The sequence below is a fragment of the Enoplosus armatus genome, chromosome 10, assembly GCF_043641665.1.
Source record: "Enoplosus armatus isolate fEnoArm2 chromosome 10, fEnoArm2.hap1, whole genome shotgun sequence".
NCBI classification, from domain to species: domain Eukaryota; kingdom Metazoa; phylum Chordata; class Actinopteri; order Centrarchiformes; family Enoplosidae; genus Enoplosus; species Enoplosus armatus.
Window position 1 is genome coordinate 8,723,447 of NC_092189.1, and position 20,692 is coordinate 8,744,138.

Genomic DNA, 20,692 nt, shown 5'->3' on the forward strand with positions numbered 1-20,692 from the left:
TTTTATGCTATACAATCAGGTTACTATAGGTCTTTAACGCAGTGGATGAAACGAATGAGCTCTTGCAGGAAGGAATTTTGTCATGGGTGTTAGGGAGTACCCCCCCCCCCCCACACACACACACACACACACACGCACCACACACCCACCACACACTGACACAAACTCCTCCAATTCAGCTTGTTTTATGAACTGGATGGATGGGTGTGCATGCGCTCCAGTCACGAGCAGAGGAAAGGGAAATCATTGTAAATACCATTCAGTGCCTTGTGCATCCTTTTGACAAAACGGGGGGGGGGGGGGGGGGGGGGCTTTTTCTTCTACCCTTTTCCTCACCATTTCGGCTCCGTCCTCTCTGTGCAGAGTACAGACAGGCATCGATTGGCCGAGGTTCACCTGAGTTTTTTTTTCTCCAGCATCCACGGACGTTCATTCAAACCGCCCCTCCACTGTCTCCACCGGCATTAAAACTACCGAGTTTTGGAAGAAACACCGCTCAGGCTTCTGCACTTCTGGACCGGAGATCTGGAGATGAAGACAGACTTTCCGCTTTTCTGTCGGACTTGGATTGGAATAGCATATGCCTCAGGTGAGGAGACTTCCACGGCGAGTCCGAAAGTTTGGAGCGCGCAACTTTTTTTTTATGAAGGGAAAGGTCGAGCCGGCTGTTTACCCTGACTCTCAGTAAATAATTGATCCGAGGTTTGATTGAAGTTTTATTCATGTTGAGCTGCGGTCTTAAAACTGAAGGCAGGTAGATCCTGAACTTTCTGCATATTAACCTACTTTCTGTTGTATTAATTGCGAATATATATTTCCACATGAGTTATCTCCATGAAACCCTCAGACCTTTGCCTACTTTGAATCCCTTCTGTTTGCCGTCACGGTGCACACGCACTCACACATGATTGAAAGTGTGACTCTCAGTGTGGGACTGAATTAATAAGGAACCCGGTAGGGGTCTCCGAGTCTACACGCAGATAGGCGCTAGGGGGAGGCATGCTGTTGTTGTGTTTGATAAAGATGCAGCTGTTAATTGGTGATGCTAAACTCAGAGGGGAGAAAAAGAAAAAGAGCAGATTCTGTTACGATGTTGAGTTAGAGTGACTTTACATCCCAGTGTATGTATGTAGGTCAGCGTTTTGGAGGCTGAGTGGGAGGAGAGCTGTCTGATCTAGACTGGACTGACATGTGGAGTGGGGGGGGGGGGGCTTTTTTTTCATGTGGTCTTATTTTTGTAAAACAAGTGAAAGGTGAGAGAATGCCACTTGCATCCAGCACAAACCGACTTGTTTCAAGAATTTCTGGTTTTCAGTGTGATCTGCTTCCATGTGTGCGTTTCAGTCACTTGTGTGTCTAGAAAACATGTACAGCTGAGACTAGAGACCAATAAATCTTAAGCACATTGTTTTCACTACACTTATCTTATATCAGATATTTGAAACAGGGCCTTCTGATTGGCTTTGTCATCTGGGAGTATGGCTGAGGTTGTTTGCAGTTTTTCCCAGTGACTGAATGTGCAGGTTTGAGTTGTTCATCACTTGATTGCTGTTGAACAGCTGTTCATTAAGAACATATGGAATACTTTTGTGAGGGGCAGTCGCCATATGGCTACCCGAATCATAACTCCAGGGAGGAGGGATGGCTCTCGCTCATATCACTGAGCTGTGCTGGTTGGTGGAGGCACAGATAAACAGTGGCTCTGTTTCAGAGAGGAATGAGGACTAATGGCATCACAAAATCCATTTCAGAGGAATCACTGCCCTCACTAACAGTAAACTAAATTACAGTAATGATAGATTTTGTAATGTGTGACAAATGGTGTTTGGTGAAAGTTGAGTCACTCTCCTTTTTTTTCTCCTCTTGTCACCTGGCTTGGCTGTATCCAGACTTTTCCATTAATCCACAATGTGTGCCTTGGAATTATAAAGCTCTGTATGACATTTCTGTCATCACACAAACCTGATGTGCCTATGTGTGGTGTTATCTGTTGAAAACCTATTTGCAGCCCTGTTAGTTCAGTCATACAGGGCCCCCCATTTCTCTCAGTTGATGCTGAAAACATAAAGTAGATAGAATATACCAGAACTACCCTGGAGGAAGAAATAAGCACTAACCTCGCATCAGAGGGTCGCATTTTTCAATTACAGTCTCACAGTACGTACAGAGGAGCGAGAGAAAGTGATGAAAAGATGTTCTGGCTCAATGGCGCAGCTTTTTTTGCCCACCACTTCAGATGGAAATGAACTTTACATTATCATTAAGTGTTTTTTTAATTACATGGCCTTACATTGGGGATGAACATTGAATTGGCATACCACAAATGTAGAATTCATGTAAAATGTTTCTTTTCAGTCTTTTATCCACTCATGAATGCAGAGCATGACACGACTCCAAGACAGAGAGAGGTGTACCTTGGATGCAGCAATTTACCTTTTGTCTGTGTTCTGACTTTAAAAATCTCTATTTGAATAATTTCTGCATTTTTAAAAGTCTTGATCGAAACGATTTAATACCTCGTATTCTAAATATTGTGAAATTCTCAGACTTGTCTTTAGTCTGAAGGTTTTTTTTTAACCATCTTAACCTGCAAATTTCCTTTAAAAAAAAACAAATGTGTGACATTAAAAACACACTTCAGAGTCAGAGTCTGATGCAAGCATGATGAGAGCGCTGGCTTCCCATTATTAGGATAGGAGGGGATGATTGAGGGAGAGTGGATTGTAGACCTGCCAGCCCAGAAGTCATTGTCATTTTTTTGGGGGGGGGGGGGGGGGTATGATTTACTCAGTCAGCTCTCAGCTCCTTTTTACTCACATTTGTGGAGCTTCAAGATTTCACCCCGAGCCATTTTCTACCATCTTCCTGTCACGCTCTGTCTCTGGTTTGAATTATGGTGGTTCAACATTATTACACAGCTACAGAAATTCTGTCTTATTTAAAAAAGACATCTTGGTGCAACTTCGCTGATAAAGGATACTATTGAAATAGATTAGATTCATCTCCTCTTAATTTCCTTGTTTTTGTTGTAGCATAATTGGCTATTGAAAACCTCCCCAGTCAAAGGAGCCACATATTAATGCAGTGAATCTTTTCTTTTTCTTTCTAAAGCTGAGCTCTAGAGCCCGAAAGATCTCTGGCTTACTCTGTGTCTTGGGTGCATAGTGTTGATATTGCTTTTAGCAGAGTGTTTTCTGTACGCATACCTCCGCTTGATCAGATCATCCCAGAAATCTGACTCTCAACTCTGGGTATTATTCTAGTCATCCACTTATAGAGGTTGAGTTGTTTTAGCCAACAATATCCCCTTATTCTCAGCTCTGATCTCAGGATTCAACCTCAGGACTCCGAGGAGCGGACCCTCTGTGTCTGTCCTTGAATATCTTGTTCTATCAGCTGGAGAGCAGCTCGGATGAGAGAGGAATGCTGCTGCCGCTGCTCCATGTGGGAAGCTCTCTGCAGTAAAGTCCAAATAAATAGGGAGTCCGGTGCCTCTCTCATCACTGCCATAGAGCTGTGAGGCCCCTTGGGCATTTGGATGTCTGGTCACTCACTTTCTCATCATGCTAAAACACCAACACTCCAAATATGACTGGAGCTGAGAGATAAGCTCTTTCAACACCAGGAATCTGCAACAAAAGCCAAGTATGTGTCTAAGTTGGTGTTAGATAGTTGATGAAAACCATCTGTGGTATTTTTGTTTTCATATTTCTGACCCTCCATGTTTCCTGTGCCCAGGTTTTAGCCATGCTAACTGCATGGCTCTAGGGATGCCGATGTCGGTCTGTTGGTCAGTCCACCACTTTGGTCCAGACTATATTATCTCATGTACTGTTGAACTGATTGCCATGAAAATTTGTTGAGACATTTATGGCCCCACTGGGGTTGAATCCAATACTTTTGGTGATCACTGGAGTTTTCTTTTTTGGCTTATAGTTAAATATCTTGACAGCTAATTGGTGGATTGCCATAAAATCTGGTACAGATTTCCATGGTGCCCAGAGGATGAGTACTAAAGACTTTGGTGATCCCCAGATCTTTTCAGTTTTTGAGTTAAATATCTCACCAACTGTTGGATGGATTGCCATGAAATTGGTACAGACATTCAGGCTCCTCTCAGGGTGAGTTGTAATAGCTTTGGTGAAGGGAAATTCCAGTAATTTAAAACCTAGGTCATATTTTTGCAAATATTGGTGTCTAAATGAGTACTTACAATTGCGCCTGTGAAAAGTACGTCCACTAAAAGTGCTTGTTTTTGCCAGTGACAGGCTCAGATTGTTATTGTGAGTGTTATGTTTTACCAGACACAGAAGTCTCGCTCTAAAATGTCGCAAGAGGTGAGTTGTTGCAGGAAGACAACAGTGTTTCTGTGGTGAACATGGTAAACATTATACCGGCTTGCTGTGCCTAAGTACAGCCTCCCAAAGCTGCTAGCACGGCTGTAGACTCTTAGCGCTGGGTTATGCTAGAAGAGGGTAGATCATTCAAATACAGCAAAATAAGACAATCTCTGCTGAAAGACATTCATAGTGTTGCACTCTGTTGTACACATTACAAATGATAGAGAAAGTTGCGTTAAGAATGAAAAAAAGAGAGCATGAGAGAGCAGTTCAAACCCTGGGTCCTTTCTCATCTCCGCACAGCTGGCAAATCACGGGGTGAGGGGAATGTTCGATTGTCTGACATTCACCACCCTCCAATTTCAATGTCGCAAAGGTTTCGGGGGAAGGGGTTTCCGAAACTGTTCCACCATCCGACAAGCAGTTCTGATGAAGCATACTGGTAGCTTTAGTCTTGTTTTGATGGCAGAGCTCTCTAAATGGTCCTCTTATTGCTTTACCCTCCACAAAAAAGGACAATTAGGTGTTTGTACAATTACTGCCCCCTCATCACGACACTTTAACAACTTCTCAGTCCTTTCAGAATCAATAGGACTGTTGTCTTTCAATGTCAAAAGTATGACTTGCTTGTAAAAGAACGAGTTGCACAATATAAGTGAATAACGCTTTTCAAAGATGTCCGTTCATAATCACTCCTTTGTGGTCATTTTCAGCGTCCCTACTGTGCAAATAAAATGTGGGCCACAGCAGGCTCCCACTGTGCTCCAGTCATGTACTCTTTTTTTTTTTTAGCATTCATAAAACATTCTGCCACACTTGGAATAATTACCATGCTCTTTGTGTCCTTCCTATCATCTTCACACAGGCATTCACAACTGCTTAAACTACAACTGAATGAGTGAATTAACCCACCCATGAATGGATTAGAGTGTGCACAATAATACGAATAAGTGATTTTACCTAGAAGACGGAATCAATTATTTGACACTGCTGTTAATTGAGACCTAAAAATGACCACGAGGACTGCTACACATTTGTCTGTTTTTCTGTAACCCTTGGCGAGCAAGTACGAGTCTGATTTCATTTGACAGGGATATGGGTTTATCAACAAATTAGGGAGTCCAGAATAATTAGGGGTTTTGAATTCACTAAAAATACTTACCTTGGTGTTGATTTCACAAATTCTCTTGATCATAAGAGATCATAATAGGACAAACATTTAAAACTCAAAACCTTTCATTACAACATGTAAATGCGAGGCTAATTACATGAGATTCGGCACCAGTGACAGCCAGAGAAAAGACATTTATTGTAAGCCGTGTTGACACACACTGGAGGGAAATTGCTTTGTGGCATCTATTGTCTTTATTGGTTGATCACGCTACACATGTTCTGGAGGCAGAAACCGGATCCTGGGACAAGGTGGCTGTTACATGTGCTCATGTTACTTAGAAACAAGCATCATTTAGAGCACTTTTCACTTCAACTATAGCCATCGCTATTATGTTCAAATTGCTACAAAGTCTCAGGCAGCTGTGTGTGTGTATAGGGTTGTGACTTGGAAGTCCGTGTAGCATTTCATTGGTCACTCATACCTCTTGCCTTGTCATTGGAGGTCGCTTGTGGTTCATGGGAAAGCGTCCATTGGCAAAGCTTGAGGAAATTGCCGGCTTCCCTCCCTTTAGGCATTCAGCGCCATAATTGTTGACCAGGCACTCCCTACTCTGCCCTTGTTTTCTACGGCAATTTTAGCTGCCGCAGTGATTTAGCTCACTGGGGCATCTGACGCAGCAGCAGAGACTTGTTTATGGCCTGAATCTCCAGAAAGGTAACAAGCGCAGTAATGGGGCTCCTCAAAGTTTGGCCTCTGAACAGTCGCAGCATGAGTTTTAGGAGCGTGAAGGCCATCACAGCAGGGCCTGGACTGTGCTAATCTTTGGCCCTCGCTTGCACTTAAAGAGATATTTTAGATGTTTCCCAACAGAAATGGCATCGTCAGGAGCCAGGACAAAGCATTTACCAGAATATGCTTGGTTCCCTTTTCAGCAGGGGAAACCATTTCTCAATGGTAAAAATGATGACATGCAAGAAAATGGATCGCCACAGAGGAAGTGCTTGAGTTGTCCGGTGTGCCTGTGAGGCAGGTACAGGAAGATTTAGTCAGGGACAGAGGTTTTAAACATAGGAAGTTGGCCCAGATGGCTTGTCGCCGCATCCTTAATTTGGCACCCCTCCTCTGGCAGGATGTTGGAAAGGCCTAACTCCCCCAATAGTGGAGAGGACAGGGACGTTGTGGATGTCATCCTCCTCCGTAGTAACAATGAAATCAAAGCCGGGCTGCCAGTCAGTCCGTCGCCTGGATTTGGCTCGGCCTTGTGTCCAGATTGACAGAGGAAGTGGACTTAATTTTTTTAGAGAGAGAGAGAGAGAGAGAGAGGGAGAGAGAGAGAGAGAGAGAGAGAGAGAGAGAGAGAGAGGGAGTGTGTTATAGCCTGAGGCGGGCTGACTCCACATCCAGAAAGCAGGTCTGCTCCATGGCCTGCATGGCCTCCCGTCCCTCGCCGGACATACAGGGCTATTTCAGAGTTCCCCAGCCTTGGCCCTTTTCCAGATACTGTGTCACTGAAATAACTGTAGCTCTACTGTCACCTACATGCTGCTCTTTAACCCTAAAGGCCTATTGAAAAAAAGTGCAATTCAATTCCAGTTAATACATTTTCTGTCTCATTACAGCGTGCTTAACCCTGTATGATTTTCTTTAAACAGAACGTCCATTGGAGGGAAGTCACAGCTGCATATATAGAAAAATTCAAAAGGCCTGCGAGGCATTTTACCCATTTATACAATATACTACCACAAGGCAACAGCACAAGTACCTAATTACAATTACTACATCTGTGAAAAACCTGTGTCTGTATTTTTGAAGGACTCCCACGTCGCATCCTTTCCGCCAAGCTGAGACTCTGAGAAAAGCTTTATTTGTTTACACAAGGTTCCTCTTTTCCTGTTCCTGTCATGTGACTGATCAGAGACAAAACTACTGAGGAGCGAGGGAAACACTAACGACAACATCTCCTTCACCGTCCATGAAAAAGGGAAGTGGGAGAACGTGAACATGATAAAGAAAACAGGAAATTTGCTCGCAATGAAAAACATTGCGCTGCCTTTCACACGAGCCCTGTGTCGTACCCGCGGAGAGAGGAGCTCTCGTCTTCATGCGTACCTTTGATGCACTCGACTCCTGCCTGCCTTGTATCTGTCGGCTTGTCAGAGAAGCTTTACATTTTTAACGGGCTTAGAGGGCCTTATGGCTGCAAGGTTTCTTCCCCTGTGTGTGTATGATTTATCCTTAGTCAGCAGGTGTCCTCCATAGGCTGGGCAGTCCAGTTTCAGTACTCAGAGAGCTCAGCAAAGGATGAACGCACATATGCAGAAGCATTTAAATGGATAGAAGATCTACTGTATATGCTACTTTTGTTGGACATTTTCATTATGTCCTGATTCTTGTTTACAGCGTGAGAAACGTAAAGCCACACTGGATTGGTGTTATTTTAAAAATTCATACACTGTCTGTTTACACACGCTTCTATCAGCAAGGCAGCAAGCAAGGGAACAAGTAGTTTGTGAAGCAACTATGTTTGATTTAAGTGATTCTACTGTATTTAAGAATTGGCTGCTGTTGATACCACTGTCATGTTTGTATGGTAAATATGTACCCACAGCCAGCAGACAGTTAGCTTAGCATAGCACAAAGAACATTAACGGGGAAACAGCTAGCCCTGGCTCTGTCTGAAAGTCCGCCTACCAGCCCCTCTAGAGCCGGCGGCAGGCTGTAGTTATAGATTTACTGTACAGATATCAGACATGAGAGTGATATCAATCTTCACATCTAACTCTCGTAAGAAAGAAAATAAGCATGTTTCTCAAACTATCAAATTATTCCTTTAATTTTGGGGCATTGTGCTTACATGTAGTGCATCTTCAGCCACTAGGCCACCGTGACTGATTTCGCAGAATATAAGCATGACAGGAAAGGCTGACGTCAGCTTCACTGTGCATCTGCACATATTTTGAAGAAAGTTGCGATTGCCTGAAATAAATTTGGGTTTATATTTTTTCCAGCATCATATTTTTTCTCGCATTTTTATCATATTTTATAGAACAGAATTGTTGTGAAACTCTTAGACGCAGCAGTCCTCTGCCTTCTTGGTATTCTTTCTACCCTCCAAGCCTAAATAAAAAGCTACAGTTGATGCTCCTCTGGCATTCTGTGAGTACATTTCAATTGACAAGTAACCAGTTGCTTTCTTCCCTGTCAACCGGGTATGTGAAGCTGACACATCAAAGTGCAGCCCTCTGCACATGCTGAGTGAACGGGCACAATTGTCCTTGAAAAATTCTGACTTCTGGCACTCAGCTCAGATACATCTGGCACTTCCATCATGACAGAGGCATGTAGCACAGAAAGACCAGCCGTGTCGAATGTAGCCATCGCTATATGATCGCTGTCACATGGTTGGCATGTTTGAGAACAAGCAAACAGTTTTCACCGCCTCATCTTTATCTAAATTACACTTTACCTTCCAAAACATTAATAATTTCTTCTCTTTTATTGCTATTTTAAACAAATATCAGCTTGAGAAGTTTTTTTTTAGTTCCACCCAGACCTTCATTTGCCTGGCAGCTGGAGCTGGTGCAGAGTACACACATTAATCTCACAGTGAGAATGAGTTCTCGCAAAAACAGAAATCACATTTCGCTAGAGCAATGTCAAGTTTTTACAAGGACATGTTCCGTGAGCTGTTTCTCCGGGACAAAACCACATCAAATGAACGCCGGTGAAAAGTTCTTTTTTTAAATCTTCAGTAATTGCTGAATTATTTTTGACAATCCCCAGTGAGTGTCAACTATTGTGAGCGCAGTCACAAGGCTTATAAAGTCATTGTCATTTCAACTGCTTGAGACAGAAAATTGTCTACAAGATTAATGATTTACTGTCAGAGACTGTTTATGTGGTGTTTATCTGTCTGAAGGATTCTACACATCTGAACGCGCTGTGTAATCATACGATAACAGAGGGCGTAAATCAACTTTGGAAATATCGTGTTTTATCTTTAGGTTAAAATGTGATGTTGCTTTTTGCCGGTTGAAGTTAATCACCCAAAGCTGCTGCTTATCTCTGCACCACCAGCAGGAATGCATGGGAAAAGAGGGGAACCAAGCTCAAATATTTTTTTGGCTCTCTGCCGTCTGTTCACATTTGTATGGTGGTTGCCAACAAGCCAATCACCATCCATTTCAGTTTTCAGGCCAAACAATCCCTCTGAATAGACAGATGTTGATCTGTCAGATGTTGTTAGCTGCAGAAATGTATGTGCAGAAAACGTTTTGAATAATGGGCTGGGATGTACATGTTTTATCTCATTTTCTACAAGTCACATATACTGCACACCATACTGTTGTGTTTTCATTATTCAAATGTATTTTCTGACCGCCCAGGCAACCACTTGCTTCCATTAATATCTGTTTAGTTAAAAAATTAGTATCAGACTCTTTAAACCTGCCAGTGACATGAAATCTATGACAATAAATGAACTCTGCATTTTACTATTTTGTCAAAGTTATATGTGAGTTAATGCAGTGCACACTTTTCAGTTCAATCCCTTTTAACTGTATTATCTTGCAATGATAACACAGCACAAACAGAAATGAATGCAGGCAAGATGTTTGCCATGATGGATTACACAACTCAAGCTGGATTCAGCAGTTTACTAATTGAATGATTTTCATATCTCACAGAAATGAATGGGAACCAGTGGCTGTATGGAAAAATACACAAAACACAAAAGCATATATTTGAAAAAGGTTAGCAACAATGTAAAGTTCATATAAACTGTAGCGAAGGAGCTAAAAACCTAATTGCTTGCATAATAAATTAAAGACAATTTTAAACTCAAGACTGAACTGAAACATTTTGTTTAGGGCTGTTTATCATCATCAATTATGATGTAGATCAAAAAATTGTGAAAAATGCTTGTCACAATTTCCCAGGACGTGAAATTGCTTCTTTTGTCCGGCCAGCAGTCCAAAACCTAAAGACTCTTCATTTACCATCATAAATCACAAAGTAGAGCAGCAAATCCTCACATTTAAGAAGCTGGAACCAGCAAATGTTTTACATTTTTGCTTGAAAAATTACTGAAACGATAAATCGATCTTTTGATCGAATAATTGATTCATCAAGTAATCGTTGCAGCTCTAATTTTGTTTAACTTGCGGTGTACTTAGACGTTGTTGAGCCAGTCATTGTCTCACAGGAGCTGCAGCCTTGTGCTCTGAAGGGTAACACGGCCTCCTTCAACCAGAGTCCGCAGCTGCCGCTCTGCTTACTCACTGTCCACCTACACGAGTGCTTGTGCTGACTGTCCTTCAGCTCAAACTGCTGTTCAGGACCAAGGCTGGTACAATAAACGGAGACCTTCTTTTCACTTCACCGTTTAATGCATATTAAGACAAATGAGCTGACTGAGTGATAACAGTCATAACAATCTGTCATGAAACGCAGCATGAAAGGTCACGGCAGGAAAATGTGTTTATTATCATGACAAGATATGCTATCAGCCATGAACTTGTATGAGTTGATGTGTTTGGTTTTCTTTGGCACTCGCTTTACATAGCTGTACATTGGAGCAATGTGTGCTTTTAATCATGTTTGACAGAATTCAAACAATTACTAATGGGATTATATATTTTTTCAAACCATTTATGTAGCTGACAGGCTGACAGGCCTCCATATCTGGTGTCTCACAGATTGGAAATATGGTGTATGCATTATACAGCACATCCATATGGAACGTATTGACACCTGGCACAAAACATTTTCATCATCGTGAAGTGTGCGGAAAGAACTAGCAGCTCCTGGGGCATCACAGGGCGAGAGCCACCTACGGTGTGTTAGGCGTAGCGATGCCCCCGTTCTTACCTCTCATCAATCTGAAGTGTCCAAACAGCAGAGAAGTCAGTGGCTGTTTTGGCCCAGAGCCACGTGTAATGCAGCGCACATTAAGTTATGACTTTGCGGCACCTCCTTCAGCAGTTATGAGAGAGACACTTAGGAAGACAAGTGATATATAAGAGATCCAAAGTCTTGACACGTAATGTGGCGCACATTAGCCTCAAACTCACCCTGGAGATAGACCATCAGGAGTGCTGACAGTACACTGGCATATTTGTCATGAATTGTATCAGCTTGAATGATCTGTGAAATGTTTTGCTTGACTTCAAAGAGCGTTTAGTTTGACTCCTTGTGGGTGTAATGCCTTCTGTGCCCTCGTCTCACAAGAGCATTTCAAATAGCCAAAGCTGAAATCTTCCCCTTTACAGTAAATCCATCTTCTTCAGGTTTCCCTCCCAAACGCACCTCCAACATCTTGATGTCTTGTCTCTCGGGGCATGCCAGTCAGTCATGACATTTCAAAAAAGATTTACAATTTGCATCCTGTCTGTCAGTGTGCGATCTCTCAACCGATTGTGAGGGAGGCATCCGTCACTGAGACTCAGCTACAGTAGGGATTTAGCTCAGAGCTCATCACTCACTCTGCACGTCTCTCAGAAAAAAGAAATCCTCAGGCTTACTTCGCATCAGGCTGTACACTGGATTCGTGTGTATTTTCCCATGATATCCTCTATTATTCAGAGGCATTTACAATCCATTGTTGTGTTTACTGTTGAATACACACTATAAGCAGTTCTTTGTCTGTCATGTTTTGCACTGAAACCTTTGTCCGAGGACTATATAATCACAATGTGTATAATTCTTTATGTCATAATAGTATCTTTCTTTTTGTTTGTAGAAAAATGAAGGAAGTCAGAACTGTGAGGGTGGCAGGGTGTACTGCTGTCTGCTACAGTGTCTTGTTTGATATTATCGCTGGAAGGCACCACAGTTGGACATTTTCATATTCTACACATAGTGACTTTAAAGCAACAAGTCCTCCAACCTAAACTACAAAACAAGTCGTTGTCTTCATGTGAGCGTTTTCTGATCTGGCGCCAGATCAACAGGGTGACATCATTTGTCAGTGCCCTCCATAACCATAACAAATGACTGTTACAAATCAGATTCATATAAAGGTTTTTTATGGTTGCGGTTTGGTTAAGTTCAGGCAACTAAAACTACTTAGTGAGGGTCGTAGTCACGCTAAAAAAGCCCCACAATGACTGCTGGGAGGGAACAGGATGCAAACAATAGTCCTCATGTCAAAGTCTCACACTTTGTACGCCCAGCCATCCACCCTGATCCCTTCTGAAGGGATCAGGGTGGATGGCTGGACCTAACAGTCATTATTCACACAGCCTCAAGAGGTGGACGCCAGAAAAACATTTAAATTGCTGTTTTAAGTGTTTGAACAAATTTTCAATGCTATAGCTTTTTTGGTGAGACTCCTTTAAAGCAGCATTATTTATTTAATTGGCCATTGGCAGTTGTCAGAAAACCGTTGCCTTTAAACATCCAGAAGATACGGAGCAACATTAGCTATGTTCACCAGGACCCCTTACACAGTACACATCCAATCCATTGTTGACATGAAAATATTACATTAGTGCAGCTTTAAAGTTATTAACATTTCTATTCTGATAGTCAGTCATTTGAATGGCATACTGACATAAGCTGACAGGCTTTGACATGTGCTCTCCATCAAATTCAAATTCAAATTCAAATGAGCTTTATTGGCATGACAGATCATGACAGACGTCTATATTGCCAAAGCAGTACAGAACAATACATCTATAGCCAGAGGGAAACATCCAGGTCTGCTGTCCACAGTGGACACAGGAGGGACTGAAATCTTAATGGGAAAGTGTGGGAGGTCCAGCGCTCATCTGTCTGCTGTCCTTCAAGACTGAGCTAAGATATGATCTCTCTTGTTCTCCTCCCTTAGTGTGTGTGAAGGAAACGTGCTGTTCCTAAAATAGTGAAGATGTGAGCTGGCCCGAGAGGAATTTCCTTTCACACTTTCCCCTTGTCTGTGGCTCTTGGGGGGCCCTGTGTTGGTTTGTCTGACATGGGCCCACTGTTTGGCTTCACAGCACTTCAGGTGCGAGGAAGAGCGGACAAAGCTGTGTTTTGCTGCAGAGGGGTGGGGATGGGACTGAAGTTGGTGGCAGGTTCACATCTGGGCTCAGACAATATGTTGGGAAAACGTTGCTTCTCCTCATGGGCAGAGTTAAAGATCTCTGAAAGAGTAGGGAAGGAATACCCTGCTGGGAGCCAAGCTGGGAATGATTCATGGACTTGCCACCACTTCCCACCTCAGCCCCTTAACGTGTTTGTTTCCAGCATGGCGATGTTAACTCTCCTAGTTCACATTCATACAAGTGTTATTTTGTGGTTTTTAAATTGGTATCACTTTTAATATCCGAGCAAAGACAGAAACAGATGTTGCTTGATGGTTTTGTATCAACTGTGATCCCCAGCAGAGATGAACAATTTAAAAAAATCAATGTGAATCAATTCATTATTAGTATGAAAGAAAGTAAGAGGATCAATGCCAGCAATAATCAAGCACATATGAATAGTTGAACATTTTGGGAAATGGGCTCATTCTCTTTCTTGCCGAGAAATAGACCATAAGATAAAATATAAATAACACACACACATTGCACTCCTATAACACTGTCAGACTCACAATGGCCAGTTCATTATCAGAATCGATGCAGCAGAGCAACGAAATATTATAATTTTTATTCCATGTATTCTTCTTTCTTGTCAAAACCTGGTGCCTACATTACCCACAATGCAACACTTTGATGTGTAAAATCAGTGGAATTTGCATGCCAGCACCTCTAAAGCTCATTAACTAACTTAATTATTATATCTCAATTGTTTGATCCACACAAAAATGTTGTCGTTATCGTGAGGTTTGAATGTCTGAAATTTTTCTATATCTTTTCTTTATATTTCTTGAATGCCTTTTTTTCCTTTTTATGAATTCTTCATTCATCGAAGACCTTATTGAAAAATGCTGAAATGTGGCCTTGAGTATTGTCATGCCACAGTGTAAAGGATGGTTGGCTTCTCACTTTTTTTATTGAAAGCAAAGCAAGTGTTTCCTCTTTTGCTTTGGAGAGTATATAATATTAACTTAATTAAGTAGAGAAACTCAAGGCAGGTTGAAGAAAAGTAGATCAAATAAAATAGAAGTCTTTCGATCTTGCAGTGTAAGATTTTCTAATAATTGTGAATACTTTACTGGATGCAAGACTGACCTCTCAAGGTGAAGAGTATCTTTGAGTTTCTGTCTGTTTGCAGCATTGGAAGGATCATTCTTCCATCGGGATCAGCCTTTACTGTAAACACGATTAACAAAATATTTACATAAGAATAACCTCGCTCTATTGTGCTCCCTGGGCAGCAGGATGCGTTGGAGGAATGAGGTTTGTGTACAAGAATCCCAGCTGTCCGGAGCTCTGGGTTTTGATTGGCAGCAGGTCATGACCGACTGTTGTGAAATGATTCTCGCTGAAGTCTTTTGTCTCGCCTGTTGTCTGTATTACACAGACTGCATGTTCTCAGGTGTTTAAGTTGCTGCTCTATTTGTCCTTGAATAGTTCTCTCTGCTTTGTTCGCTCTGCTGTGAAGTGCCAACATATAGTGCATTAAATACAGCGCACGTATCACAGTCCTTTTCAAACACACACTCGGGTCTGATGTGAAAAATGGTCATCATTTGCTTTCATAAATGCAGAGAAAGCTACCTTCACACACCCTCCGAGTCTCTGCTACTGCTCAGTGTGTGTTTTCATCCCTAATGATATCCAGGTGAGGCATAAGTCATGGTGACACTTTTATATATGATAGACTGTAGGTGTGGAGTCTCACTAAGCGCTAATAGCACCCTGAGGGGACTCTGGGATGGTAATGACATTCTAGACCAGCCATATTAACCAAGCACAAGTCTGTGGAGTGAATGTATTAGTAATGAATCAAGGGAAAATGGTCTTTGTGTCTATTTCAGAGGAGGAAGCAGGGAGCTCCGAGCAGCATCGCCTCATAAGTGGGCCATGATTCCTCTGTCAGGGTGTTTTCAGGGGCCGAGTGCTTTACCCGCAGATTGCCTTACAGCTTGTAAATGTAATGAACAACATGCTATCTGAGCTGCTGTCGTGTCGGATTTCAGATTCCTGATGTGTTGCAGAGATTCGACAGCCTACCGGCAGCTCTTGTCAAAACCACTAGGTCCTGACTGACCTGTGTAACATGAATCTAATGCAGTTGCTGTGTTTCGCTCCCTCAGGTCTGGTGATTGGCTTTTCTATGACTCCACCCATCCTTGACAGCTCCAAAGACGACCTAGTGATTCCAGTCAACCAAACACTCACTATTACATGCAGGTATGTGTGTGTGTGTGTGTGTGTGTGTGTGTGTGTGCGTACTTGTGCATGACTGGCTGTGTGTTATTGCAGTAAGTAAAAAAATCAATATTGGTAGAAAGCAAAAACTGAACTCAGGCGTCTTATTTCATAATAATAACCAATTGATACCATGAGAGATTCATAGTATGCAACACATTGCAGTGGTGGAGAGTTACTACATTTACTCAAGTACAAATTTCAGATACTCGAACTTTACTTGACAAGTGAAAATGTCACTTTATACTTCTAATCCACTACAATTCAGAGAGGAATATGCTTTTTACTCCATTACACTATTATTAAGATTTTAAATGTACAAAATAATGATAAGGTTATGAAATATGCTGCATTGATTAAACTACCCAATGGTGTATAAAATTAGAGCTTTTCTTGCAAAAATCCAAAACATTTCATGGATCCAGCTTCTCAAATGTGAGGGTTTGCTGTTTTTCCATGTCTTAAATTACAGTGTAGAATATATTATAGGACAATAGGACATATTACAGACCATTCAATTAGTTAATCAGCAGATTGATCAAAAATGTAAATAATCAGTCCTATATTAAGTAGTTTAAAATTAGCGCCACTCAAGCAACTACAGCAGTAAAAAGATGATGGAATGATGGAATATAAAAGTATAAAAAAAGATTCTGCATTGAGCAGGTACATTTTGCTAATAATACTTTGGTACTTACTTAAATAACATTTTTAATGCAAGACTTTTACTTGTAATGCAGTATTTTTAAAGGGTACTATTGCTATTTTACTTAAGTAATTACTTCCCATTGTTTCTATTAAACTACTTTCAGTCCAGTTTTCACAGCATTTTGTATGCCTTGTGTCCTTCTGATGGAAACTCAAGTAAAATCAATTTTATTTATTTGTTTATATATCAAGAGGGCTCAAAGAGGGCTTTAAAATGTGCACAACATAGGACACCCTCTATCCTTAGACCTATCCTGGGACTCTACATTTTCTAAGACACCCACCTATCTAATGTAAGTCCATACAAAAAAAGGCCATGTCCCATAAGACACACAGAGATTTTCTTCTGTCATAAAACACAGCCAACACTGATTTAAACTGAGTCGAAGTGAGATAGGAATTCACTCATAATAACCGTCCTTTATCCTTATGAAATCTCTGCTGTGCTGCCCGCTGCCAAGCTGTCACTCCATTAACCGTTTTGACGCTGCGGTCCAAAAAAAAATGCTGTCTTTGGAAAGCTGGTGATACCTTTGGATTTTTTCCAACACAAGTCTTAAACAGTTGTTTGCATGTAAACCTCGCATGGCCAGCACCACTGAGAATCTCCTGGGAGAAGAAGACGGTTTCATTTTGGTCAATTTAGTCCTCACAATGTGCAATTTTCTAGAATCTAGATAGATGGATGCTATTCACAAAGACTGGAAAATAACCCGCAGAATCCTTTCATTGCCCGCTCTGATTTTTACAATTATTTCCAGTCATCACATTTTGGCACTGTCTGCAAATGTGGGCATTTGTAGTTGGTGGAGGCAGGTGGGGAAAGCATATAGCTATCAGTTTTCAGGCAGCCATTATGAGTCCACTCACTCATAATGCCTCCGGGTTAACATGTCCAACCATAACTGAGTTTATGTGACGGAGCACAAAGCAAATGAGGATGTGTGGATGCACAGAGGAAATGGCACACACACACACACACAAACATGCACACACTGATATCCACTCACATGCACACAAACACTTCTTAACTTACAGTTAATATGTGACACTGACAGATAATAATACAGATACCAAAATGCATTTAATGACGTTTTAAATCATTTTGATTATTTAAAGGATTCCGTTCACATTTTTCAGGTCTGTCTCAAAACAATAATCAGGTGTCCATATGTACATTGAAACAGTTTTTGCTTGTTCTTCTTGTTATTTTATCTGTGGATGATGATTAATCATCCTGAAGCTCAAGCTAACACCAAGTCTGTCCCATGTCCTTTGACCTGACGTCTCCTCAGGGGACAGCACACTCTAGCCTGGGCCTGGCCTGATCAGACGCTGGTGGTACAGGAGCTAACCGACCGTCAGGCCCAGCAGCTGCCGACCACCAGGGCCCCCGGGCAAAGAGTCGCCTTGGTCAGCGAGTGCCCGGGCCAGCCTGGGAGGCCATACTGCAAGAGGCTGGTCCTGAACGGGGCACAGGCCAAGGACACGGGCTACTATCGCTGCTATTATAAGGATGTCAAGGCTGTCATTGTCGGCACCACTGCTGTCAGCGTTTATGTCTTTGTCAGGGGTGAGTCACACTCCCACTAACCCCCCCCCCCCCCCCCCCCCCCCCCCCACACACACACACACACACACACACTATGCTGACACAACCTCACTTAAAAATGAAAATTGAAAATATAAATGACTTGTTTAGTGTATTATAAAGTGTTGTTTCAATCTTTCTTATTTCAGGTAAATGTGTTGGTACATATTAACGGGTTTGACAGAACATCTTATTTCCGACGAGTTTTCTTGTCTGTTTTCATTATCAAATGCATTTCGTGAGTTTGCAGTTTGTGGGGCCATTTTGCTGTCTGAACTGGCTCTGTGTTTAGAGACAGCATGTTTCATCTCCCGCCTGCCTGACCTGGTCTGCAGCTCTTTAGCTTGGCGATGTGGACCCTTCAGTCTTCAGTTTCTCTTTTCCTTGGGAGGTTCACAAGAAAACCACAGACGTCCTACTGAAACTCCTGATCTCCTGTTTGAATATGACTGCAATATCAAAGCAGCCCCTGCATTATTACAACTGGGAGTTGTTGACTTTGCCTCAGTAACACCCTGGAAGCTGGCAGGGTTAATGTTTGGGAAATTAGAGATGCAGAGCGTTTGATAAAGGCAGGAATGAGCAGCTCATACACGTTTCTAATTAGAGAAAGGATTTGTTATTCATTTATTAATATTGGAATATAGCAGCAGCTCCCTTTTAATTCACCTTCTCACAAGACTTTTCATGTGGTTTTTTGAGAGCATCAAATCTGATAAGACCTGCACAATAAAATGGGTTTCGCTACCAATCTTTTCTCCCTCGGTTTCACTGTGTCTCACATAATATTAGGATTCAGAGCTTCTACTTCCTCTGTTTTAGACCGACTTTAGGACTCTAAGCTTGGCCTTAAGGGCTGCCTCCTTACTTTTCCTCGCCACGCTCCGTGTGCCGGGGGAGAAAAGTAGAAGGAAGAGTGGAGAGGGAGAGTTGGGAGAGACAGATGATTGTCATGTAGGGGAATCCTTCTGACCAGTCCACTCATGTGAAACGCCCGTTTATCCCCTCTGACAAGGTGCCAAAACAGTTTCCACGGATTCCAACCAGGGGGCTGATCAGAAGCAGATGAAATCACAGCCATAAATTAGACCCAGCGTGTGGCGCGAGGAGAAGGGATGCATGTGGATAGAGTTAGACAGGCAGACGTCTCCCCTTTACCCCCCCGTCTCTGCTGCACACTATCATCTTAACACTCAAACACACGATTGTACAGTATGACCCGAATGCATGTACTGTATATGTATAGGCCTGCACCGACGCACACACATTGTCACTGACATTCTCACACTCATACCGAGGCTCATATCCCTCATGCTTTGCAAACTCCCCCAGGCGAGGACCAAAACCGATTGCAGACTAATACCTGCAGTGATTTATTGTGAAGAACTTAAACTGGGAGGAGATGTGTGTTATTTCTGTTACCTGCGTGTATTTAGACCACCGCGGGGCAGAAATATAAGCCTCTCGATAGGACCTTTTGTTTGCCCTTGCAGCAGCTTGAAGTCCTAGCTTTGAGCGCTGCAGAAAAAAAAGATATGAAAATAATAGAAGGCTTATCGTGAAAAAACAACAACAAAGAAATAAGAAAAGAAGCGAGCAGGTTGTAGTCACACAACATCTTTGGCTGGTATTGACAGGAGAGCCTGATAGATGCTGGGGGAATATGAGGTTCTGTAGTGATAACAGCTGCAATGTAAATTGGTGGCACAATTGCTGTCATGTCTCCCAAGCCCCCCCCCTGCAACAGGAGTTGTGAGTTACAGACAATGAAAAGGGAAACATCAAGGTGTTAAGGGAAGAAAGGCAGGAGAGATATTTTCCACTAACAGACAGCTTGGGGTGAATTTGCAGCAACTGTTTAGAGGAGGATTAAACCCCTCGGCTGCCTGTCTCTCATGATGTAATAGCAGTTCTTAATGCTATTTACTGCGTGGGGACAGACTGAACTGTTGCATTACATGTAATCATGATAAACTCCGCCGTGACATATCTGGCTGTCCGCTCACGACGTTACCTCAGTAATGGCCACCATTATCCCAGCTGGTATCAGGGTTACCCTTTTAACAGCTCCCGGTTTCTATCTCTCCCAGATCCCAAGCAGCCCTTCCTCAGGAGAAGCGGGAGCAAGGGAGACAACCTGGAGACCATTTTAATCACGCGCTTCACCCCGCACGTCATAGTGCCATGTCTGGTCACAGTGCCCGATCTGAACGTCACTCTTCACGCGGTTTGTACTCACCCACGATTCCTCACACTCTGTTCCTCCAATTGAAGCCGTCAAGTGATGCTTTAACTGATGATTTGAGCTCGAGCAATTAATTTTCCATGTGTGTGTGTGCCATCTCAGTATAACACGCCTCTGGAGAAGAGCGGGATGACATGGGACAACAAGCGAGGCTGGTCCATTCCCAGACAAATCATAGACAGTGTGCCAATGCTGATCTTAGTTTCGTGTGTTGCCACACTGGGAGGCAAAGACTATCAATCTGCAACCTACCTGATCCACACTACAGGTAAAACATTATATCTGTGTCAACTCCAAAGGTTTAAAGGGTTCAGTCTCCTCTGGTGTTGCAGCCAAAATGTTGAAGATCATATAAACCTTAACTTCAGCAACTACAAAAACATAACAAACCCAGTT

General features: G+C 42.4%; 1 protein-coding gene across 1 annotated transcript in view; it reads left to right on the top strand.

Annotated features, from left to right (window-relative positions):
• The first annotated feature begins 531 nt into the window (after positions 1 to 531).
• Positions 532 to 20,692, top strand: part of flt4 (fms related receptor tyrosine kinase 4) — a 40,692-nt gene continuing 20,531 nt past the window's right edge. The window contains exons 1-5 of the mRNA XM_070912922.1: positions 532 to 589; positions 15,638 to 15,734; positions 17,756 to 18,033; positions 20,142 to 20,278; positions 20,399 to 20,564. Coding sequence (XP_070769023.1) covers positions 532 to 589; positions 15,638 to 15,734; positions 17,756 to 18,033; positions 20,142 to 20,278; positions 20,399 to 20,564 — 736 coding nt within the window. The remainder of the gene's footprint in view (positions 590 to 15,637; positions 15,735 to 17,755; positions 18,034 to 20,141; positions 20,279 to 20,398; positions 20,565 to 20,692) is intronic.